Source organism: Macrobrachium rosenbergii, chromosome 41 (genome assembly GCF_040412425.1).
Source record: "Macrobrachium rosenbergii isolate ZJJX-2024 chromosome 41, ASM4041242v1, whole genome shotgun sequence".
In the NCBI taxonomy this organism is placed as follows: domain Eukaryota; kingdom Metazoa; phylum Arthropoda; class Malacostraca; order Decapoda; family Palaemonidae; genus Macrobrachium; species Macrobrachium rosenbergii.
In genome coordinates, this window is record NC_089781.1 from 45,744,714 (window position 1) to 45,769,603 (window position 24,890).

At 40.5% G+C, this 24,890-nt stretch overlaps 1 protein-coding gene across 1 annotated transcript; it reads left to right on the plus strand.

Annotated features, from left to right (window-relative positions):
- Positions 1 to 18,716: 18,716 nt before the first annotated feature.
- Positions 18,717 to 20,679, plus strand: LOC136827131 (uncharacterized). The gene is made up of 2 exons (XM_067084894.1): positions 18,717 to 18,871; positions 20,505 to 20,679. The coding sequence occupies exons 1-2, from the start codon at positions 18,717 to 18,719 to the stop codon at positions 20,677 to 20,679; spliced, it is 330 nt and encodes a 109-aa protein (XP_066940995.1).
- Positions 20,680 to 24,890: the final 4,211 nt, after the last annotated feature.

The following is a 24,890-nucleotide window of genomic DNA, read 5'->3' on the forward strand; positions in this document are numbered from 1 at the left end:
TAGTAATATAAATCTCAAGTCCCAGACTCACAAACCTGTGTAAATCGCAAATATAATTGTTCATCATATACTTAGAGAAGTGTCACAAGGCCCCAGTGAGGTTAGTGCCATGTTATCGGTCTGCCTCATCAGTGAATCCCAAAGTGGGATGCTTCCCTTTTATTACTGTTCTTTTCCTCGAAATCTGTAAAACTGTGGCTTCCATAGCCAACACTACGTACTGATACGTCTCATGTGCTTATAAAATGTGCCTCCTGGCAGTTACATTTATGTTGCCCTGAATGGCACTGTGACGTCGCAATTAAGTATCATGGCATCACTTAATTTAAGCCTACGAATGCTTCGATGTACTGCCTCCTCAAGGTAAATTAACTGCATGACCTTGTGACTGAAGTCTTGTTACTACTAAGTGCATGGAGTATTTTAAGTATAACCACATTAACCTCTTGATGTTAGGTTTATTTTTTTACCAATTAAGTAATCACCTTATTTCATTTTGTATTCATTAAATGCTGCTTAATATCGTTTCCCTTAAAAAGTATAACTGTTACTGCTGTCAGCAGCATAAATTAATTCTGTGAAGTAGAGTAAAATCATAAGTGATTTCTTTTGTTTGTAATTGACTTTGATCTTTCACAGAGATATCATATTTTACAATAAAGTAGCCTACCCCAAAGGTAATGGAAGAGAGTATAGGTTGCCTGATGAGATAACATAACTGTAGCCATTTCAACCCGACTAAGGGTGTAAATGTCATCTAGGTGGGGGAGGTGTCAAGAGTAAAACGCTTACATGCCATCTCATCTGTCAAGATATAATTTAAAAAGCATTCAGTTGCTTCATTTGTTTTATGGCAAAGAACACTATAGGCAGAATTCGCCCCTAGCGACCTCTCCTTCACCACTAACTTTGGGGCGAGAATACTTTAATCGCTTTTCCTTGTTCAAGTGACTATCGGGACCTTAAATTTCAGGTGCTAATCCAGTAGAAATGCAAACCCTCACCCGAGACAAATCAGCTGGCAGAGCGGCAAATGATTGACCATGTGCTTGGTGCCATCTTGGAACCTGACCACACAGCCCATGCTTGCAGTGACACCCGGTCACACCAACACCAGCACCATCTACAAAGAGCAGGATTGTAATCCCAGGAAGCTATAAAAGATCTCAGATGGTCACACTCTATCTTAGACTTGGTCGGACACTATTCCAGGACTCATGTTCTGTCCCGTATTCTATTGAACTGCCCCTTCTGAACACATGGCTGTCTGGGGCCATAGTGACTTTTGCTGTGACTTTATTCACTTGCCATCCCTATTGCTGGCCCCCAAAGACAAGGACATCATCTCCTGCCTAAGGTAAAGTACTGAATTTATGGTCCTTTTAGCCAGTAACATTCCAGTCTGCCTATAACTATTTTCCTGTTTTCCCTTTTCATGGTGTGATATTCCTACAGTGAGATCTGTATTGCTTTTTATAACTGCGTTGTTTAATTTGCCAAATACTGAAGTGAAGTGTAACGTAAATCGTTAAAATTAAAGTTACAGGAATCGAGTTCAGTCTAGGAACCTTCTGTGTAATTCCTCAATTCCTTAATTAAAGTGTTGTTTTCGGTTGAGTAACAATAGGTGTTTCAATTACAAATTAGGAGTAATCAGCTGTGCATCTGTGCATCATCTTGTGTGCATAGTGACCCCACTACATCATTTGCAACACCCTTTGAAGTGGGCTCCCCTTGTGTCTCTTCAGGCAATTCCCAGTTATTTGCGTCTCTCATCTTGTACGATGAGACCTTGTTTGCCTGTCCCAAATTAAGCTACCATTCTTCTGATGTGTTTTCTTTTGTAAATATAATTAATTAAGCTAAACCCCAGAGTTTACCTAATCACTCACCTTTCGAAGTAGGCCTTCAGCCACGTTTTGATGTATATGTTTTCACCTGACCTCAAGGTCAGAGTCCAGATCTGTGTTATCCAAGGTATGTTGCGTATATCCCTAGCTGGACCCACCGGTTAAACTAGATCCCCTATCTAAGAACATTATCAATATATATATATATATATATATATATATATATATATATATATATATATATATATATATATATATATATATATATATATATATATATAAAATATATATATATATATATATATATATATATATATATATATATATATATATATATATATATATATATATATATATATATATATATATATATATATATATATATTTTTACGTTTTTTCCTGGTTTTTAGTTTGAAATATTCTCTGTGAGACAGGTAGCAACAATTTAAGGTAATTTAGCCTTGTGATTCTGACTTCGTGGGTCCAGGAAAACATAAAAAAGAGGAAAACAAAGGGGAATCTCATATGAGCGTAGGGCTCTTGTTACTGGGGAAAATATTACGTAAAACACGTGGGCAAATTTAAAGGAGTGTATTTACATAAATGACATTAGTACGGGAAAGAGGAATGCAAGTAGATTATTGATCCTGAAGGGGATTCCTACGGGATGAATGAAACTGGGGATTCCAGACACAGTCCAAGAAGCTTCCACGAAATAGGGTCCTCTGAAATGAGAGATATGCACATTATACGCCAGTAATGAAAATAGACATAAGAATAATGAATTGAAGCTGCACTGAGGGTGCCAAAGGATGAATTAATAAGACTTAGTACTGCCGATGCTAGAGGCGCACGGACATTAGACAAGGGATTCGTTGATTAATGGCGCTCAATTCAAGTAAATGTTCCGAGGAAAAAGCGTGACTGAATGGAGGTTTTCCAGAGGACTTTACCATAACTTTGTTTCCAGCGCAGCGCAAAAAGGGGTAATGTGGATGACTTGCGATTTCTGAGGGCGAGTTCTTCCACGTGCTAGGATGCAAGGGCAAGGCGATGGGGACTTCTCGAAAAAGGGCAACGCGTGGGAATTTCACGAAGGGCCGGGCAATGGCATGTGGGGCATCCGCAGGTCAACGGTGGAGCGAAGAAGGGCTCGCGTCAAAGGGCACGAGGAGAAAGTATACTTTGAAATGGCCACGTGGTTAGGATGCGAGGGCATCGATGGGGCCAGGTGTTTGAGGACGTCTTCACTCCATATCGTCCAGCCCGCGTGTGTGTGAAAGAGGCCTCGTGTTCTCTGCTTTTATCTCCTCCTATGGGGCAGGGGCACTTCCAACATATAGGGGTGTTGAATCATCTTCAGCTGATGCCCGCAGGGGAGTTTTGCCTGTAAGGAAACGACCAGACAGAGATCACTTTTGCCTCGAAGAAAGATCTGCTTAAAGGGAGTGGCCTTAATCTTTTAAACCCTTGTATTCTGACCGTGCGAAGTCGATAGACAGATGGTCTATCGATCGAGCGGCTTGCAGTAAATGAAGACAACAAAACAAACAACAAAAAGAAAAGGGGGAGGCAATTTGCTAGCGAGTTCTTGCTAATCATAATACCTCCCCATACAAGATGATGTACACACCTTCTTCGGGTGTGTACATTGATATACAAGAATGAGCGGCAAATGCTTTACGTTACTCTACATTCTGCCTTGCAATGAACTTTACTACTAAGGGATTTATGAAACTGTGACATTACTTTTAATAACACACTGGGACAAATTTCTTTAACAGGACACAAGGTAATTTAAACACTTGCAAAAGAGTAATTACTTTAGATTTGGTTACCCATTGGTAACTTTATAAAGTGACTCGAACAATGTGAATTAATTAAGATTATAAGACCAAGTATATGAGGCTATGGCAAACAAATGAAAAGAAAGGTTATTGTTCAAGAATTTAAATACACGGTTACTTAATTTTAGATAAAATGCATGCGGTTAGTACAGTCTGCCTTGAAGAGGCTGTATAAATGAAAAACAGCGTTTATTTTTTGTAAATGACATCCCCTATACGCGATATTGTAATGACTATATATATCCGCATTGGTAATTTATCTTCGTTTTAACGTGCTTTGCTTAGCAGGCCCGCACACAGGGATTTTGACAGTCGTATGCGGGCGAGAGTATTCGCAAGTTTTAATTCGCTAACCTTAAACTACGCTAATTTTATGCGTCCACTGCCCACTCGAGTACTCAATGTTATGACGGGGGGAGCAGACAAAGATGTGGGGTCTAGGACAAACAGAGTTCTTAGAAATAAGGGAAGGGGAAAAAGGAATAATAATAACAAAAGGAAAATTAACTAGAGGTTACGAATGAAAACGTGACTGCATATGAAAGGCGGAACACATCTCTCAGAGTTTACGAAAGGGGCATTTAAATCACAAGGGCAAGAGTCTATGACTCGCGATTCATTAAAATAAAGATAAATAAATGACTAAAAGAGAGTAAATGATATTGGCAGAAGAGCTAAGGTAAAAGGAGTGAGGGTTTTATGGTGTTAGGCGGGAATTTATCGTCCTTCGCCTATGAATTACAGCCCGGACTATCATTTCAGTCCCAGGGCGAGAAAAGTGCACCCGAAGGGCGCGACTCCTTCAGGAAGAGCTGACACGCATGCCCGGTGCCAAGGTATGGGCGCAAGGGCGTGTCGCTTCTCACTCTGTTATTCTCAAAGATTTATACATTGTGTGGGGAATGGTATTCCGTACTTAATTGCCTCTTGTGGTGATAATTTAAGGAAAGATTAATAGAGGATGATAAGAGATAGAAGTTCCTGAGGAACGGAAGAAGATAGCGGAGGGTCTGATATCCCCTTCTGGATTAGAGGTGCCAAGACCTTCGAAAAATGAAATGGTGGCACAGGTGCCAGGGGAGCTCTGGAGCTCTTTGTAAACTACCTGGAAATTCCCAAGCCCGTGGTAATTTCGCCCCGAACCTTTCTTAAGGGGACAGTTGTCCTCGGCCGGGGAAGCAGAGGGCCCGAGACCGGAGGGCGGCACGGAGTGCCACCTGGGCCTGCTGCTGCGACAGCTGACGCAGGAGTTTTCCGTGCTGGTTCTACCATGATCCGTCGCGGCTCTTGTAGTTCATCGGCCAAGTGAGATATGGCAGAATCCTGACTTGCAATTGTGTCGGCGACGGACTGAGGCAGAGAGGAGGCGGTCGGGGGCGGCATGAGCGGCTCGCAGGTAACGATGACCAGCTCAGGCACGGGTTGCGAGGCCACACCTGCAGGTGAGCTTCCGCTGTGGTCAAGAGGAACCGTCTCTCTTACCGAGGCTGGTAGCGGTGCCAGGCCGGGGGAAGAGAGGGGGTCCTGAATTGGATCCCGTGAATGGAGATCGGAGTAGTGCTCTGGCGCTGGCACTAGGGCAGAGTCAGGCACTATCAGAGGTTTCTTGGGCTCGTCGGTCAGGACGGACGAAGCTTGGCACTGCTCGGGGCATGCAAGTGGCACCGGCAGGAATTTGGCATCTCTGGAAGGGAGATCTGATTGGGGCCCTGGCACTGGCACTAAGGCAGGGCCAGGCACTGGAATTGGATCGGGAACCGATCGAGGGGGCTACTGTACCTCGTACTCAGGTGGCACTGGTAGGGACTGCACGTCCTCCTGGTACCCAGGGGGCGCCAGTCTTGACTAAGGGAGAAGCCGGGAAGATTACTAGCACCCGCAGAATGATTCGGGGAATGTGGACCCCTACTAGTTTGTCGTGATTTCTGTGGGGACTGAAAGTCCTGTCCCAGGATGACGTCATAGCCTCCGGGGAGATGGCTTGCTACTGCAAGATTGCAAATTTTGGATTGGTGAGGTCCTGTGACTCTCAATTGGACCGTAGGGAGTATCATTTTAAATTGCTTTATTCCTCGATCGTGACGAGTTTTCGTCTATTGACGATAGCTCCGTGAGGGGAACTCTGTCCCTTCGGATGAGGGAGATTTGTGCCGCCGAGTCCTCGAATGCAGTGACTCGGCGCGCGGGTGGCTACCTCGTGGAGGGGTCACGATACAGGCCCTTCAGCGGGAGGGCCTAATGACATGGGATCTGTGACGGCATCTGTGACGGCCAAGGCGACGGTGGGAGTATTTGATTTATTATTGCTTGGGGATTTCGCCCATGCGGGAGAATGGCCATAAACCTTGCACGCCATGCAAAAGGTCTGGCTGAAGTCTTTCCGCGCTGCCCCTGTGGAGGGCGCAGGCAAGTTATTGGGCGGTTTTCCGGGAGAGAGAGGAGCCAGTTTCTTGTTCCGGCACTGTTCGGAGGAATGCCCGTTTTCTTGCAATAATGGCAAGTTAGGGGTTTGCCCGAGTTCCCATTTTTGTGGGAATTTGATCCTCCGAGGAGGGACGGGGGATTTATCTTCCGCCCCATGGATCCTTCTTGAGGGTGTTGAGTTTCCCACGTGTCTGCTATTCGGCAACACTCGGTGAGTGTTGCTGGGGCTTTTTCCACTATATGAGTGGCGAGGGCAGGAGGGGCGTAGCGCAGGAAATGCTCGAACTTAAAACACTCGATTACCTCGGCGGTGCTTGTGGCTCCTTCGGAATCGAGCCATTTTGTTAATGCCCGCTCTGAATGGTACGCCCAATCGGACCAAGTCTGGCCTGCTTCTCTGGGCTGCTCTCTCCAACGTCTCCTCCACCGCTCGGGCGTAATCTCGTACGCCTTCGTAACTGCTTGGCGTACGGCTTCCCAGTTTCCCCTATCTTCTGCTGACAGGGCGTGGTAGGCAATGAGGGCCTTTCCGCCCAGGAATTTAGTGAGAACCAGGGAGAGTTCTGCGGGGTAGAGATCGCAGCACTCCAGGACTCGTTCGGCCCTTTCAAGACATACTTCGGGTTCGGACTCTGTCCATTTTGACATGAACGAGTGAGCTTGGCTGAGGGCACTCATTCCCGCTGCAGGGGGCGGGGGGGGTGGCGTGCTGTTGTTCTAGCACCTGGAGCTCATGGGCGCGCTGTCACTCTCGATCTTCCCAAGTCTCGTTCCTCTCTTCTCTCTTGGGCAATTCTTTCTCTCTCTCTCTCTCTCCTCACGTTCTTTTTCTTTCTCCGCCTATTGGGCAATTCTTTCTCTCTCTCTCTCTCTTCACGTTCTCTCTCTCTCTCCGCCTTGGCATCGTCCACTCGCTCTTGAACCCATTCTCTCAGATCTTGCCCTGATAGTCCCATGTCCTTCCCAGCGGACATGTAGAATTTGAAGTCCTCGTTTTGTTGGGCTCTGGTATTAGCCATCTTGAAATAATGGTTATATGGTATGTCTGAAAAGACTCAGGTTGTCTGAAAAGACTCATTTGCAGGAATCTGAAACACTCAGTTGTTCAGACTGCAGGAGAATGGATCTGTCTGAATAAGACAGTTGATTAGTAAGTCTGAGGAGACTTTTGTTAAAATTTGATATGTCTCGGAAAGACGGGGTTGTTCGTGGCGAACGAATTTATATGCGTCTCGGAAGACGTACTGGGATTTGTCACGCTCGGACTTGGCCGGCTGTAGCGTGAAATTGAGTTGCTCTAACGAACTGGAGTGATCAGTCCCGTAAGGGCTTAGATGTGTGTGAAATACACTAATATACTGTCTCAATAAGGACTTGATCTTGGGTTTCCCGCAGGGATTGGAAATTCTCGGCACGTGCGACGTAGAATTTTAGGAGTGAGTCTCTTAGGACTTGGATTTTTGTTAGGAGTCTCTTAGGACTTGGAATTGTGGAATTTGGAGGAATTCTCGCCACATGCGACGTAGAATTTTAGGAGTCCCTGAGGACTGGGAATTTTGGTTGAGGAATTCTCGCCACGTGCAGCGCAGAATTTTAGGAGGAGTCTCTGAGGACTTGGAAATACGATTCGTCCATTAGGACTTAGAAATTACTAACGGGAAAACCCAAAGAAAAATGTTTGCTGAGAAATGAATGGAAAAAAAAATGCTACACACGCGGGCATGAGTGTGGGGGTGCAGGACGTCTGACCAACACCGGAGTTATTTTTAGATTCTGTGTGAATGGATTCGTATATTTATAGACCCTCTGGGATTCCGGGGAGAGGATAACAGTAAAACAACCTAGTAATTTTCCCTATAAGCGGAGTTTAAATTTCGCTTTCCTAACACCTAACTCGAATTCTAACTACACTGAGAGAATTTCAGCAATGCAAGCTGACTTCGTCTTGTCCCACGTGGGAATTTATTCGCGCCTAAATAACAATTCGCTAATCCGAAATGCAAAGTAAAATTTATCACAGAGGAATTTCTTTCACACTATTCCTCGAAGCAAAGAATATGGCAAGGATTTTAACACAGAGGAATTTCGCACTATTCCTCGAGCAAAAGATATGGCAAAGATTTTAACACAGAGGAATATCGCGCTATTCCTCGAAACAAAGGATGGTTAGCACTGGTTATTTCCTAACTACCTATCCTGAAAGGCATGCATTAACGAATCTAATACGGCGGTTCTTTTCTCTCAGTGAATACATGCGTCCCTATTTCTAATTCCTAGGAACAGTCATGATTGTGAAAAGGTTTTGCTAAGATAAACACATTACTTACATGGAATTTCCGGATCTGTGTGCTGGTTTTACACAAAAGGTTCGTAATTGTCTCGTACCCAGCTTAGCTTTGCTAATAGCTGATCTGGCAAGTTGCAAATGCAATAAAGCAACACTAGGGGAACTGCAACTGCAAAACGAGATCTATGGCCAGGTCGCCATTTTTACGTTTTTCCTGGCGATTTAGTTTGAAATATTCTCTGTGAGACAGGTAGCAACAATTTAAGGTAATTTAGCCTTGTGATTCTGACTTCGTGGGTCCAGGAAAACATAAAAAAGAGGAAAACAAAGGGGAATCTCATATGAGCGTAGGGCTCTTGTTACTGAGGAAAATATTACGTAAAACACGTGGGCAAATTTAAAGGAGTGTATTTACATAAATGACATTAGTACGGGAAAGAGGAATGCAAGTAGATTATTGATCCTGAAGGGGATTCCTACGGGATGAATGAAACTGGGGGATTCCAGACACAGTCCAAGAAGCTTCCACGAAATAGGGTCCCTCTGAAATGAGAGATATGCACATTATACGCCAGTAATGAAAATAGACATAAGAATAATGAATTCGAAGCTGCACTGAGGGTGCCAAGGGACTTCGATGAATTAATAAGGACTTAGTACTGCCGATGCTAGAGGCGCACGGACATTAGACAAGGGATTCGTTGATAAATGGCGCTCAATTCAAGTAAATGTTACGAGGAAAAAGCGTGACTGAATGGAGGTTTTCCAGAGGACTTTACCATAACTTTGTTTCCAGCGCAGCGCAGAAAGGGGTCCGTGGATGACTTGCGATTTCCGAGGGCGAGTTCTTCCACGTGTTAGGATGCAAGGGCAAGGCGATGGGGACTTCTCGAAAAAGGGCAACGCGTGGGAATTTCACGAAGGGCCGGGCAATGGCATGTGGGGCATCCGGCAGGTCAACGGTGGAGCGAACAAGGGCTCGCGGTCAAAGGGCACGAGGAGAAAGTATACTTTGAAATGGCCACGTGGTTAGGATGCGAGGGCATCGATGGGGCCAGGTGTTTGAGGACGTCTTCACTCCATATCGTCCAGCGCGTGTGCAAGAAAGAGGCCTCGTGTTCTCTGCTTTTATCTCCTCCTATGGGGCAGGGGGCACTTCCAACATATAGGGGTGTTGAATCATCTTCAGCTGATGCCCGCAGGGGAGTTTTGCCTGTAAGGAAACGACCAGACAGAGATCACTTTTGCCTCGAAGAAAGATCTGCTTCAAGGGAGTGGCCTTAATCTTTTAAACCCTTGTATTCTGACCGTGCGAAGTCGATAGACAGATGGTCTATCGGTCGAGCGGCTTGCAGTAAATGAAGACAACAAAACAAACAACAAAAAGAAAAGGGGGAGGCAATTTGCTAGCGAGTTCTTGCTAATCATAATATATATATATATATATATATATATATATATATATATATATATATATATATATATATATATATATAAAAACAACAAGCAAGCAGAGTCCAAAGAAGACGACAGTCAACAAAACAGTTGCATATTTATTAAGAAACGTTTCGTGTTACTTAAACACATCATCAGTCTGTAAAATTGAAAAATGCACATTAATTCTCTAATTTAAAATAAAAGCTAAATTAAAAACGGCAGTTACATTCTTTAAAATTACAACATACATAAAAAAAAAAAAAGAAAGGAGATTTTTTTCTCTCTCTCTAAGTCTACCTGATCAATAGAAGGGGAAAGACGAAGTGAGACCACAAGCTCACGCATGCCCAGAGTATACTTAGGCCAAGTGCAGAGGAGAAGAAGACACGTTGGAGTTTAAAAGAGGTGCATGACGTTTAATAAACAAAGACTCAAGGGTCGTTAAGTAAGCCGATTGTTTGGTAGTTCCCAGGATGGAAAAATGTTTTTTATCTATATTAACCTTTCATTTAACGGCATGATTTCTAATACTGGAAAATTCGGGATTAGTTATTCGTGAGCCAGTTCTGTAGCTCAGACCTAAGTGGCTATAATAACGGACCTGCAACATTCTCTTTGATGAGCCAACATAACTACCAAGACATCTTGGGCATTCACATTTGTAAATAATATTGAACTTCATAAAGGTCTGTAGCTTGTCCTTATAATTAAAAAAGCCGCCAATCTTTAGTGGATTCATAGGTATTAAATTGAGTTTTAGAAATCCAAACTCTTTTTCAATGATTTGTTTGACTTTGGATCTAAGAAAGTCAGAGTGCGTAAATGGTATCGTAGCGTACTTAGTCAATTTAGGAACATTACATTTCACAATAGAATCAGCAAAGTTACGTGCTACAATCTTGTTAACTATGTTATAAAAAAGTCTTTGTGGATATGAATTTTTGGTAAAATATTCCAGTAAAAATTCAATTTCGGAGTGGAAATTTGCCCAGCTAGATGTATAACGGAGGGCTCTAAAAACAAGAGTCGTTATGGCATTAATTTTAAAAGAAAAGAAACACGAACTATAAAAAAGTTACCTCCAAGGCCTGTATAAGTACTTTTCTAAAAACTGATGTACTAAAATCTTTTTACTTTTTATGTATGTTGTAATTTTAAAGAATGTAACTGCCATTTTTAATTTAGCTTTTATTTTAAATTAGAGAATTAATGTGTATTTTTCATTTTTACAGACTGATGATGTGTTTAAGTAACACGAAACGTTTCTTAATAAATATGCAACTGTTTTGTTGACTGTCGTCTTCTTTGGACTCCTGCTTGTTGTTGTGTACTTCCGCCTGAATGTGTATATATATATATATATATATATATATATATATATATATATATATATATATATATATATATATATATATATATATATATATATATATATATATATAAGTGTTTCTGAAATTAGAGTCCCCCTCTATAGCATAAACTAAAATTGATATGGACAAAAACAAAAGTAATTCAGAACAGGTATTTATTCAAGTTTCTCTCTGAGTATTTAATATTTTGTGTGGCCTCCATCTGCCTGTACCACAGCCTGTATTCTTGAGGGGTATAATTTCAGCAAATCGCAAAAAAGCTGAGACTCAAACTCCATTTCCCTGAGCACTTCGGTCACCTCTCTTCGCAGGTCGTCAAGGCTTGGTATACCATCATAGTTCACTGTGTGCTCTTCAACACGATCCTTTAAGATACTACCAATGTTTTCACACACATTAAGGTCAGGGGAGCTACCTGGAAATTCACTTGATGAGAAGAAATCGATACCACTGTTTCGAAGCAGCTCCTGTGTCTGAAGAGCCTTGAAACATGGTGCCTTATCATGCAAAAATGTGACTTCTTCTACAGATAACACATTTTCAGGATCTTTGAAGAAAGGAAATACTCCACCAGTAAGCACAGTTTCTCTGAAGTATTTGCCATCCCATGACTGTCCTTTTTCATTGATGATCCACATTAACCGTTTGGCTGAGAAACATAGAAAAATTCCCAAACATTCAGGAAATTTCACAACTTGGCGATAGCGCACGTCATCGCTGATATCATCCAACTATGCAACCCAAATGATGTCATTTTTATGATTTGGCTTCCTGACTGTGTAAATGAAGAATTCATCTGATGCGGCAACATGGAGAAAGTCAGCTTCATCCCAATCTTTAAGAAATGAACCACAAAACCATGCATGGTCTTCTCTCTGTTGCTGAGTGATGCTGGGCTTGCTGATAACATGAAATGGCTTGATACCAGATTTTTCAACTCACAATATACAGCACTATAACTTCTCTTTTTTCCCCTTTTTGTTTCTATTTCAAGCGCCAATTTACGTATAGACTTTCTTGGTCTACCCACTGCCTCAGCTATGATGTCTTTTGACTCCTGAGAAAGGACTTCAGGCCTTCCAAGATTCTCATTCTTTTCGCGATGACAGTCATATGGATTTTTGTTCCAGTTTCTTTTAAGAAAGGATTCATCTCTTTTAATATATTTAGCTATCCAGGAACATGAAATGAAGGATGCACCAGCATCCCTGGATTCTCTGAAGGTTATAGCCCTGATTCGGTCAATTCATCTGATTTCCTCTGAGTCGTTAGCCATGGCTGTATCTAACTCCGTCACTCAGTCTGAAAATACAAGAAATGTAAAATAAAAAAGAGTTTAATAGAATCTTAAAATAATGTACTTGGAGATAGGCTATAGCAGAAAACTTCGTAACTTTCCATTTGTTCTGTGGAAGGGGGCTCTAATTTCTGAAACACCTGATTATATATATATATATATATATATATATATATATATATATATATATATATATATCAAGAGAGAGAGAGAGAGAGAGAGAGAGAGAGAGAGAGAGAGAGAGAGAGAGAGAGAGAGTAAAGCATTTGGTAACAAACGTTGTTGTTTGAAAATAAGCTGGCTTTATGCCAGCACAGGCTCTTGCTCATGGAGCAGCCCGTAAGTCATTTTGATGATATGCAAGTAATGAAGACGATTGGGATTAAGTGGTGTGTTAATGATTTGAAAGTCACAACGACGAGTCTGCATTGTTGTTTGACATTTGTTTGGATTTGGTGATGCAAAAAAAAATTTTGAATTTTCTTAGAGAAACTTTATGAAAACACAGAAATAAAAATGTGAGAGAAGGTGACTCTGAGCTGAAGAGTGGGTTTTGTTTGTACAGACTTCTAAATGAATCTACAACTTCTTTTTCCTTGCCTCGGTATCATCGGTAGATGCAATAATGTTGAAATATAGTGAAAAAAGAAATATCTCTTTTCCAAGACGTGACTGCTTCCTGTGTTTGCTCACCACTCAGTGACTGTTGTCAACGCCTCGTGGACAATTAGCGATTCGATGAAAACCCTTCCTTGTGGAAACAACACCACGTAGTATCTTCGCCATGCCTTGGTAACATGGCGCAATATTCGATCCACATTGCATCAGAAAATTTGATCTGGAAGCTTCTATGGCGTGACCGGAAAGGGGAGGTTATTAGGAACCAATGATTATGCAGAAAATAAAAAAAACTCCTTAAATGGGAATGACGATTGTCTGTCGTCATTAGCTCCGACCAAACAGTGGTATATAAGCTTCCTGAAGAGACTCCCCGAGACAGAGATATAGATAGACACAGACAGAGACAGAGAGGGCAATCAGAGGTCGGACAAAGCCACGTTCCGACGGGAGTATCCCCTTCAGACGACTCTTACTCTTCTCCATAAAAATTTTGTTCTGCCCGAAACGAAGAGAAGCAGCCAGCCCTTCCTGCTTGTGATGAGCAGTCCCTAAGCCCTCCGTGTTCGAGACGAGGTGAAGTAGCGAGCCTTACATACCAGTGACGAAGAAAAGGAGCCAGCTCCTCCTGCTTGTGTGGAGGAGAAGTCGCTAAGCCCTTCCTGCCTGTGACAAGGTGAAGTAGTCAGCCCTTCCTGCCTGTACCGAGGATGAGTCGCCAGTCCCTTCCTGCAACCATTTGCACAATCTCCGTTATCTTGGAGAAACAGCATTTGCTGCCTCATCCCGAAGACATCCCTTTTGTGACGTCTACGAGCCCGAGGTCACCGTGCTAGCATCATCTCTTCAGCTAAAATCCCAGCCACGAAGGATAACTCACCAAGTCACCATTTAAGTATTAAGATTCCTCTACCTTGCAACCTGTTCCCCCCATCTATAACTGCTTAGATTTGTTTTGTTTAGTTTTACGTTGAATGAGGGCAAAAGGGAAACAAAGTTTCGCTTTCTTTGTAAATTAGGTTGTGAATAAATTGCGTTGTGGAATTGTGAGTTTCTTTTTTATATTCATCTCCAATATTTCAATTGCTGGTGTTCGAACGTTATTGTTTAGAGTTTGAAAGAACTTGGAAGGACTCTTGGATCATGACACTCGGATTGGCAGCAATTTTTGGTGGGCTTTTGTGCTGTGAAACCTCACCTAACTGGAATCTGTCAAAATGCACCCATGTCTGGAAACCGCCTTTGGAATCAAGAATTTCCTTCTGGATGCTGTTTTCAGATTTGATAGTGCTGTAACAGGCAACATACTGGACAACATAAGGAAAGAAAAAATCGGTGATGATGATTCCAAGGAAAAATTTAAGCATTGCAGAAGAATCTGATGCTTAATGTCAACTTCCGCAGAAGAGATCATGACCTGGAAAATGCTCGTCAAGAATATAGAAACGACAAAGAAAAGGAGGAAATGCAGAAACAAGACATAAAAGAAGGAAAAGAGCTAGGTGCATAGAAAGGAACTGAAAGAAAAAAAGGAGGAGATGCAGAGAAAGGAACTGAAAGAAGAAAAGGAGGAAAACAGAGAAAAGAACTGAAAGAAGAAAATGAGGAAATGCAGAGAGAGAGGAACTGAGAGAAGGAAAGGGGGAGATGCAGAGAAAGGAACTGAGAGAAGAAAAGGAGGAAATGCAGAGAAAGGAACTAAAAGAAGAAAAGGAGGAAATGCAGAGAAAGGAACTAAAAAAAGAAAAGGAGGAAATGCAGGGAAAGGAACAGAAAGAAAAAAAGTAGGATTTGCAGTAAAAGGAACTGAAATAAAAAAAGGGAGGAAATGCAGAGAGAAGAATTGAAAGGAAAAAAGGACGAGATGCAGAGAAAGGAACTGAAAGAAGAAAATGAGGAAAAGCAGAGAAAGACACTGAAAGAATAAAAGGAGGAGATGCAGAAAAAAACTGAAAGAAGAAAATGAGGAAATGCAGAGAGAGGAACTGAAAGAAGAAAAGGAGGAGATGCCGAGAAAGGAACTGAACGAAGAAAAGGTGGAGATGTAGAGAAAGGAACTAAATTAAGAAAAGGAAGAGATGCAGAGAAAGGAACTGAAAGAAGAAAAGGAGGAGATGCAGAGAAAGGAACTGAGAGAAGAAAAGGAGAAGATGCAGAGAAACGAACTGGAAGAAGAAAATGAGGAAATGCAGAGAAAGAAACTGAAAGAATAAAAAGAGGAGATGCAGAAAAAAACTAAAAGAAGAAAAGGAGGAAATGCAGAGAGAGGAACTGAGAGAAGAAAAGGAGGAGATGCCAAGAAAGGAACTGAACGAAGAAAAGGAGGAGATGCAGAGAAAGGAACTGAATTAACAAAAGGACGAGATGCAGAGAAAGGAACTGAAAGAAAAAAAGGAGGAGATGCAGAGAAAGGAACTGAGAGAAGAAAAGGAAAAGATGCAGAGAAAGGAACTGGAAGAAGAAAATGAGGAGATACAGAGAAAGGAACTGGAAGAAGAAAATCAGGAAATGCAGAGAAAGGAACTGAAAGAATAAAAAGAGGAGATGCAGAAAAAAATAAAAGAAGAAAAGAAGGAAATGCAGAGAGAGGAACTGAAAGAAGAAAAGGAGGAGATGCTGAGAAAGGAACTGAACGAAGAAAAGGAGGAGATGCAGAGAAAGGAACTGAATTAAGAAAAGGAAGAGATGAAGAGAAAGGAACTGAAAGAAGAAAAGGAGGAGATGCAGAGAAAGGAACTGAGAGAAGAAAAGGAGAAGATGCAGAGAAAGGAACTGGAAGAAGAAAAGGAGGAAATGCAGAGAAAGGTTGTGAAAAAAGAAAAAGAGGAGATGCAGAGAAAGGAACTGAAAGAAGAAAAGGAGGAAATGGAGAGAAAGAAGCTGAAAGTAGAAAAGGAGTAGATGCAAAGAAAGGAACTAAAAGAAGAAAAGGAGGAAATACAAAGAGACGAACTGAAAGAAGAAAAGGAGGAGATGCAGAGAAAGGCACTAAAAGAAGAAAAGGAGGAAATGCAGAGCGAGGAACTAAAAGAAGAAAATGAGGAAATGCAGAGGAGAGAACTGAAAGAATAAAAGGAGAAGATGTAGCTAAGGGAACTAAATGAAGAAAAGGAGGAAATGCAGAAAAGGCACTAAAAGAAGAAAAGGAGAAGATGCAGAGAAGGGAACTGAAAGAAGAAAAGGAGGAAATGCAGAGAAAGGAACTGAAAAAGGAAAGGAAGAAATGCAGAGAGAGGAACTGAAAGAAGAAAAGGAGGCAATGCAATGAAAGAAGAAAAGGAGAAGATGCAGAGGAAGGAACTGAAAGAAGAAAAGGAGGAAATACTGAGAAAGGAACTGGAAGAAGAAAAAGAGGAGATGCAGAGAGAGGAACTGAAAGAAGAAAAGGAAGAAATGCAGAGAAAGGAACTGAAAGAAGGAAAGGAGGAAATGCAGAAAAAGGAACTGAAAGAAGAAAAGGAGGAAATGCAGAAAAAGGAACTGAAAGAAGAAAAGAAGGAAATGCAGAAAAAGGAACTAAAAGAAGAAATGGAGGAAATGCAGAGAAAGGAACTGAAAGAAGAAAAGGTGGAAATGCAGAGAAAGGAACTGAAAGAAGGAAAGGAAGAAATGCAGAGAGAGGAACTGAAAAAAGAAAAGGAGGCGATGCAGTGAAAGAAGAAAAGGAGAAGATGCAAAAGGAAGGAACTGAAAGAAGAAAAGGAGGAAATACTGAGAAAGGAATTGGAAGAAGAAAAAGAGGAGATGCAGAGAGAGGAACTGAAAGAAGAAAAGGAGGAAATGCAGAGAAAGGAACTGAAAGAAGGAAAGGAGGAAATGCAGAAAAAGGAACTGGAAGAAGAAAAAGAGGAGATGCACAGAAAGGCACTGCAAGAAGAAAAGGAGGAAATGCAGAGAAAGGAACTGAAAGAAGGAAAGGAGGAAATGCAGAAAAGGGAACTGAAAGAAGAATAGGAGGAAATGCAGAGAAAGGAAATGAAAGAAGGGAAGGAGGAAATGCAGAAAAAGGAACTGAAAAAGAAAAGGAGGAAATGCAGAGAAAGGAACTGAAAGAAGAAAAGGAGGAAATGCAGAGAAAGGAAATGAAAGAAGGAAAGGAAGAAATGCAGAGAGAGGAATTGAAAGAAGAAAAGGAGGCGATGCAGTGAGAGAATAAAAGGAGAAGATGCAGATCAAGGAACTGAAAGTAGAAAAGGAGGAAATACCGAGAAAGAAACTAGAAGAAGAAAAAAAGGAGATGCAGAGAGAGGAACTGAAAGAAGAAAAGGAGGAAATGCATATCGAGGAACTGAAAGAAGGAAAGGAGGAAATGCAGAAAAAGGAACGGGAAAGAAGAAAAAGAGGAGATGCAGAGAGAGGAAGTAAAAGAAGAAAAGGATGAGATGCAGAGAAAGGAATTAAAAGAAGAAAAGGAGGAAATACAGAGAAAGGAACTGAAAAGAAGGGAATGCAGAGAGAGGAACTAAAAGAAGAAAAGGAGGAAATGCGGAGAAAGGAACTGAAAGAAGAAAATTACGAAATGCAAAGAGAGGAACTTGAAGAAAAAAAGGAGGAGATGCAGAGAAAGGAATTGGAATAAGAAAAAGAGGAGATGCAGAGAGAGGAATTGAAAGAAGAAAAGGAGGAAATGCAGAGAGAGGAACTGAAAGAAGAAAACGAGGAGATGCAGAGAGAGGAACTGAAAGAAGAAAAAGAGGAGATGCAGAGAGAGAAACTTAAAGATGAAAAGGAGGAAATCCGGGGAAAGGAAGTGAAAAAAGAAAAGGAGGAGAAGCAGAAAGAAAAACTGAAAAAAGAAAAAAGGGAAATGCACAGAAAGGAACTGAAAGAAGAAAAGGAGGAAATGCAGACAGGAACTGAAAGAAGAAAAGGAGGAAATGTAGAGAAAGGAACTGAAAAAATAAAAGTAGGAATTGCAGAGAGAGAAACATAAAGAAGAAAAGGAGGAGATGCAGGGAAAGGAACTGAAATAAGAAAAGGAGGGGATGCAGAGAGAGGAACTGAAAGAAGGAAATGAGGAAATGCAGAGAAAGGAAATGGCAGAAGAAAAGGAGGAGATGTACATTAAGGAAATGAAAGAAGAATAAGAGATGAAGAGTAAGGAACTGAAAGAAGAAAAGGAGGAAATACAGAAAATGGAACTGAAAGAAGAAAAGGAGGAGATGCAGAGAGAGGAACGAATAGAAGAAAAGGATGAAATGCAGAGAAAGGAACTGAAAGAAGAAAAGGGAGAGATGGAGTGAAGGAAACTTAAAGAAAAAAATGAGGAAATGCAGAGACAGAAACTGAAAGAAGACAAGGAGTTGATGAAAGGAGCTGAAAGAAGAGGAGTAAATGTAAAAACAGGAACTGAAAGAAGAACAAGAGGAAATGCAGAGAAAAGAACTCAAAGAAGAAAAGGAGGAAATGCAGTGAATGGAACTGAAAGAAGAAAAGGAGGAAATGCAGAGAAAGGAACCAAAAGAAGAAAAGGAGGAGATGCAGAGAGCGGAACTAAAAGAAGAAAGGGAGGAGATGCAGAGAAAGGAACTGAAATAAGAAAAGGAGGAGATTAAGAAAAAGGAAGTGAAAGAAGAAAACGAGGAAATGCAGAGACCGGAACTGAAAAAAGAAAAGGCTGAGATGCAAAGAAAGGATCTGGAAGAAGAAAAGGAGGAGTTGCAGAGAAAGGAACAGAAAGAAGAAAAGGAAGAGATGGAGAAAAAGGAACTAGAAGAGGAAAATGAGGAAATGCTGACAATGTAACTTAAAGAAGAAATTAGGGAGATGCAGAAATAGGACTTGGAAGAACAAAAGTAGAAAATGCAAAGAGAGGAACTGAAAATAGAAAAGGAGGAGATGAAGAGAAAGTAACAGAAAGCAGAAAAGGAGGAGATGCAAAGAAAGGAACTGAAAAAAGAAAATTAATCAATACAGAGAAAGAAACTGAAAGTGAAAAAGGAGGAGATGCAGAGAAAGGAACTGAAAGAAGAAAAGAAGGAAATGCTGAGAAAGGAACTGAAAGAAGAAAACGACAAAATACAATAAGAGGAACTGAAAGAATAAAAGGAGGAAATGCAGAGAAAGGAACTAGATAGGAAAACTAGGAAATGCAGAGAGAGGAACTGAAAGAAGAAAAGGAGGAGATGCAGAGAAAGGAACTGGAAGGAGAAAAGAAGGAGATGCAGAGATATGTACTGAAAGAAGAAAAGGAGGAAATGCAGAAAGAGGACCTGAAAGTAGGAAACCAAGAGATGCAGATGGAGGAACTGAAAGAAGAAAAGGAGGAGATGCAGAAATAGGAACTGAAAGTAGAAAAGGAGAAATGTAGAGAAAGGAGCTAAAAGAAAAGCAGTAAATATAGAAATAGGAACTGAAAGAAGAATAGAAGGAAATGCAGAGAAAGGAACTAAAAGAAGAAAAGGAGGAAATACAGAGAAACGAACTGAAAGAAGAAAATGAGGAAATACAAAGAGAGGAACTTGAAGAAAAAAAGGAGGAGATGCAGAAAAAGGAACGGAAAGAAGAAAAAGGGGAGCTTCAGAGAGAGGAACGTAAAGAAGAAAAGGAGGAAATGCAAAGAAAGGAAATGTAAAGAAGAAAAAGAGGAGATGCAGAGAGAGGAACTGAAAGAAGAAAAGGAGGAAATGCAGAGAAAGGAACTGAAAGAAGAAAAGGAGATGCAGAGATACGAACTGGAAGAAGAAGAGGATGAAATGCAGGGAAAGGAACTGAAAGAAGAAAAGGAGATGCAGAGATACGAACTGGAAGAAGAAGAGGATGAAATGCAGGGAAAGGAACTGAAAGAAGAAAAGGAGATGCAGAGATAGGTACTGAAAGAAGAAAAGGAGGAAATGCAGAGCGACGAACTGAAAGTAGGAAAGGAAGAGATGCAGATGGAGGAACTGAAAGAAGAAAAGGAGGAGATGCAGAAAAGGGAACTGAAAGAAGAAATGGAGAAGTGCAGAGAAAGGAACTCAAAGAAAAGGAGTAAATATAGAAATAGGAACTGAAAGAAGAATAAGAGAAAATGCAGAGAAAGGAACTCAAAGAAGAAAAGGAGGAACTGCAGAGAAAGGAACTGAAAGATAAGGAGTATATATAGAAACAGGAACTGAAAGAAGAATAGGAGGAAATGCAGAGAAAGGAACTCAAAGAAGAAAAGGAAGAAATGCTATGAAAGGAACTGAAAGAAGAAAAGGAGGAAATGCAGAGAAAGGAACAAAAAGAAGAAAAGGAGGAAATCCAGAAAAAGGAACTAAAAGAAGAAAAAGAGGAGATGCAACGAGCGGAACTGAAAGAATAAAAGGATGAGATCCAGAGAAAGGAACTAAAAGAAGGAAAGGAGGAAATACAGAGAAAGGAACTGAAAGATGAAAATTAGGAAATACAAAGAGTGGAACTAGAGAAAAAAAAAGAGGAAATGCAGAGAAAGGAACTGAAAGAAGAAAAAGAGGAGATGCGGAGAGAGGAACGTAAAGAAGAAAAGGATAAGCAGAGAAAGGAAATGAAAGAAGAAAAAGAAGAGATGCAGAGACAGGAACTGAAAGAAGAAAAGGAGGAAATGTAGAGAATGGAACTGAAAAAAAGGAAGAGATGCAGAAAAAGGAACTGAAAGAAGAAAAGTGGGAATGCAGAGAAAGGAACTGATAGGAGAAAAGGAGGAATGCAGAGAAAGGAACTAAAAGAAGAAAAGGAGAAGATGCAGAGAGGGACTGAAAAAAAGAAAAGGAATTACTGCAGAGAGAGGAACTTAAAGAGGAAAAGGAGGAAATGCATAGAAAGGAAGTGAAATAAGAAAAGGACGAGATGTAGAGAGAGGAACTGAAAGAAGAGAATGAGGAAATACAGAGAAAGGAACTGAAAGAAGAAAAGGAGGAGATGCAAATAAAAGAACAGAAAGAAGAATAGGAGGAGATTCAGAGTAAGAAAATGAAAGAACAATAAGAGGAAATACAGAGAAAGGAGCTGAAAGAAGAAAAAAAGGATATGCAGAGAGAGGAATTGAAAGATTAAAGGAAGAAATGCAGATAAAGGAACTGGAAGAAGAAAAGGAAGAGATGGAGACAAAGGATCTGAAAGAAATAAATGAGGATATGCAGAGACAGGAACTAAACGAAGACCAGGAGGACATGAAGAGAAAGGAACTGAAAAAATAAAAGGAGGCGCAGAGAAAGGAACTGAAAGAAGAAAATTACGAAATACAGAAAGAGGAACTGAAAGAAGAAAACGAGGAGGAGCAAAAAAAGCAAATGAAAGAAGAAAATGAGGAAATAGATAGAGAGGAACTGAAAGAAGAAAAAGAGGAGAAGCAGAGAAAAGAAGTGAAGAAGAAAAGGAGGAAATGCAGAGAAAGGAACTGAAAGAAGTAAAGGAGACGATGCAGAGAAAGGAACTGAAAGAAGAAAAGGGTGAATTGCAGTGAAAGGAACTGAAAGAAGAAGAAGAGGAAATACAGAAAAAGGACATGAAAGAAGAAAAAGAGGAAATGCAGAGAAAAAAACTAAAAGAAGAAAAGGAGGTAATGCAGAGAGAAGAGATTAAAGAAGAAAAGGAGGAGATGCAGAGAAAGAAACTCAAAGAAGAAAAGGAGGAAATGCAGAGAGACGAAATTAAAGAAGAAAAGGAGGAGATGCAGAGAAAGGAAATGAAAGAAGAAAAGTAGGAGATACAGAGAAAGGAACTGAAAGAAGAAAAGGAGGAAATACAGAGAGAGAGAAACTAAAAGAAAAAAAAGAGGAGATACAGACAAAGGAACTGAGATAAGGTAAGGAGGTAATGCAGAGAGAACAACTGAAAGGAGAAAAGGCGGAGATGCAGAGAATGGAACTGAAAAAAGAAAACGAAGAGATGAAGAGGAAGGAACTGAAAAAAGAAAAGTAGGAGATACAGAGAAAGGAACTGAAAGAAGAAAATGAGGAAATGCTGAAAAAGGAACTGAAGGAAGAAAATAAGGAGATGCAGAGAGAGGAACTAAAAGAAGAAAATGGGGAAATGAAGAGAAAGGAACTGAAAGAAGAACAGGAGGAACTGATAAAAAAGAAACTGAAAGAAGAAAAGGAGGAGATGCGGAGAAAGGAACTGAAAGAAGAAAAGGAGAAGATGCAGAGAAAGGTCAGAAAGAAGAAAAACAGGAAATTCAGAGAAAGGAACTGAAAGAAGAAAAGAAGGAAGTGCAGAAAAAGGAACTGAAAGAGGAAAAGGATGAAATGAAAAGAGAGGAAACGAAAGAAGAAAAGGAAGAAATAGAGAAAAAGGAACTGAAACAGGAAAGGAGGAAATGCAGAGAAATGAACTGAGAGAAGAAAAGGAGGAGTTGCAGAGAAAGGAATTGAAAGAAGAAAATAAGGAAATGCAAAGAGAGGAACTGAAAGTAGAAAAGGAAGAAATGCAGAGAAAGAAACTGAAAGAAGAAAAGGAGTAAATGCAGAAACAGAAATTGAAAGAAGAAGTGGAGGAAATGCAGAAAAAGAAACCCAAAGAAGAAACTAGGAAATGCAGAGAGAGGAATTGAAACAAGAAAAGGAGGAAACGCAAAGAAAGGAACTGAAAGGCAAAAAGGAGGAAATGCAGAGAGAAAGGAACTGAAAGAAGAAAAGGATTAAATGCAGAAACAGGAACTGAAAGAAGAAGACGAAGAAACGTAGAGAAAGGAACTAAAAGAAGAAAAGGAGGAAATGCAGAGCAATGAACTGAAAGAAGAAAAGGAGGAAATGCAGAGCAATTAACTGAAAGAAGAAAAGTAGGAGATGCAGAGAAAGGAATGACAGAAGAAAAGGAGGAAATGCAGAGAAATGAACAGAAAAAAGAAAGGGGGGAGATGCAGAGAAAACAACTGAAATACTAAAAGGAGGAGACGCAGAGAGAGGAACTGAAAGAAGAAAAGGAGGAAATGCAAAGTAAGGAACTGAAAGAAGAAAAGGAGGAAACATAAAGAGAGGAACTGAAAGAAGAAAAGGAGGAGGTGCACAGAAAGGAACTGAAAGAAGAAAAGGAGGAGATGTAGAGAGAGGAACTGAAAGAAGAAAAGTAGGATGTGCAGACTATGATACTGAAATAAGAAAAGAAGATTAAGATAAAGGAACTGAAAGAAGAAAAGGAGGAAAAGCAGAGAAAGGAACTAAAAGAAGAAAAAGAGAAAATGAAGAGAAAAGAAGAGAAAGAAGAAAAGGGGAGCTGCAAAGAAAGGAACTGAAAGAAGAAAAGGAGGAGATGCAAAGAGAGGAACTGAAAAAAGAAAAGGAGAAGATACAGAGAGAGGAACTGAAGAAGAAAAGGAGGAAATGCAGATGAAGAAAATGAAAGAAAAAAAGGTGGAGATGCAGAAAAAGGAACGAAAAGAAGAAAACGAGTAGAGGCAGAGAAAGTAACTGAAAGAAGAAAAGGACAAAATGTAGAAACAAGAACTGAATGAAGAAAAGGAGGGAATGCAGTGAAAGACACTCAAACAAGAAAAGGAGGAAATGCAGTGAAAGGAACTGAAAAAAGAAAAGTAGAAAATGCAGAGAAAGAAAGTGAAGGAAGAAAAGAACAAAATGCAGAGAGAGGAACTGAAAGAAGAAAAGGATTGGATGCAGAGAAAGGAACTAAAAGAAGAAAAGGATTGGATGCAGAGAAAGGAAGTGAAAGAAGAAAAGGAGGAAATACAGAGAGAGTAACTGAAAGAAGAGAAGGAGGAGATGCAGAGAAAGGAATTGAAAGAAGAGAAGAAGATGCAAAATAAAGAACTGAAAGAACAAAAGGAGAAGATGCAAAGAGAGGAACTGAAAGAAGAAAAGGACGAGATGCAGAGAAAGGAACTAAAAGAAGAAAAGGAGATGCAGAGAAGAACTGAAAGAAGAAAAGGAGAAGAAACAGAGCATGGAACAGAAATAATAAAAGTATGAAATGCAGAGAAAGAAACTGAAAGAGGAAACGGAGGAGATGCAGCGAAAGGAACTCAAAGAAGAAAAGAAGGAAATGCTGAGACATGAACTGAAAGAAGAAAAGGAAAAAATGCAAAGAGAGCAACTAGAATAAGAAAAGTAGGAGATGCATAGAGAGGAGCTGAAAAAAGAAAAGGAGGAGATGCAGAAAAAGGAACTGGAAGGAGAAAAGGAGGAGATGCAGAGAGAGGAACTTGAAAAAGAAAAGGAGGAAATGCATAGAGAGAAACTGAAAGAAGAAAAGGAGATGCAAAGAAATGAAATGAAAGAAGAAAAGAAGGAAATGCAGAGAGAGGAACTGAAAGAAGAAAAAGAGGAGATGCAGAGAAAGGAAGTGAAAGAAGAAAAGGAGGAATTGCAGGAGGAGGAAGTGAAAGAAGAAAAGAGGGAAATGCAGAGAAAGGAACTGAAAAAAGAAAATAAGGAAATGCAGATAAAGGAACTGAAAAAAGAAGAGGAGGAGATACAGAGAAAGGAACTGAAAGAAGAAAAGGAGGAAATGCAGAGAAAGGAACTGAAAAAAGAAGAGGAGATGCAGAGAACGGAACTGAAAGAAGGAAAGGAAGACATGCAAAGAAAGGAACTGAAAGAAGAAAATGAGGAAATACAGAGGAAAGAACTGAGAGAAGAAAAGGAAGAAATGCATAGAGGGGAACTGAAAGAAAAAAAGGAGGAAATGTAGAGAAAGGAACTGAAAGAAGAAAAGGAGAATATGCAGAAAGCGAAACTGAAAGAAGAAAAAGAGGAGATGCAGAGAAAGGAACTGAAAGAAGAAAAGGAGGAGAGCAAGAGAATGGCACGGAAATAAGAAAAACAGGAAATACAGAGAGAGTAACTAAAAGAAGAAAAGGAGGAG

Coding starts and splice junctions, on each gene's coding strand:
- LOC136827131 (XM_067084894.1), top strand. CDS start 18,717: ATGCAGAGACCGGAACTGAAAAAAGAAAAGGCTGAGATGCAAAGAAAG. Junction 18,872..20,504: donor AATGAGGAAATGCTGACAAT/GTAACTTAAAGA, acceptor GGAAATACAAAG/AGTGGAACTAGAGAAAAAAA.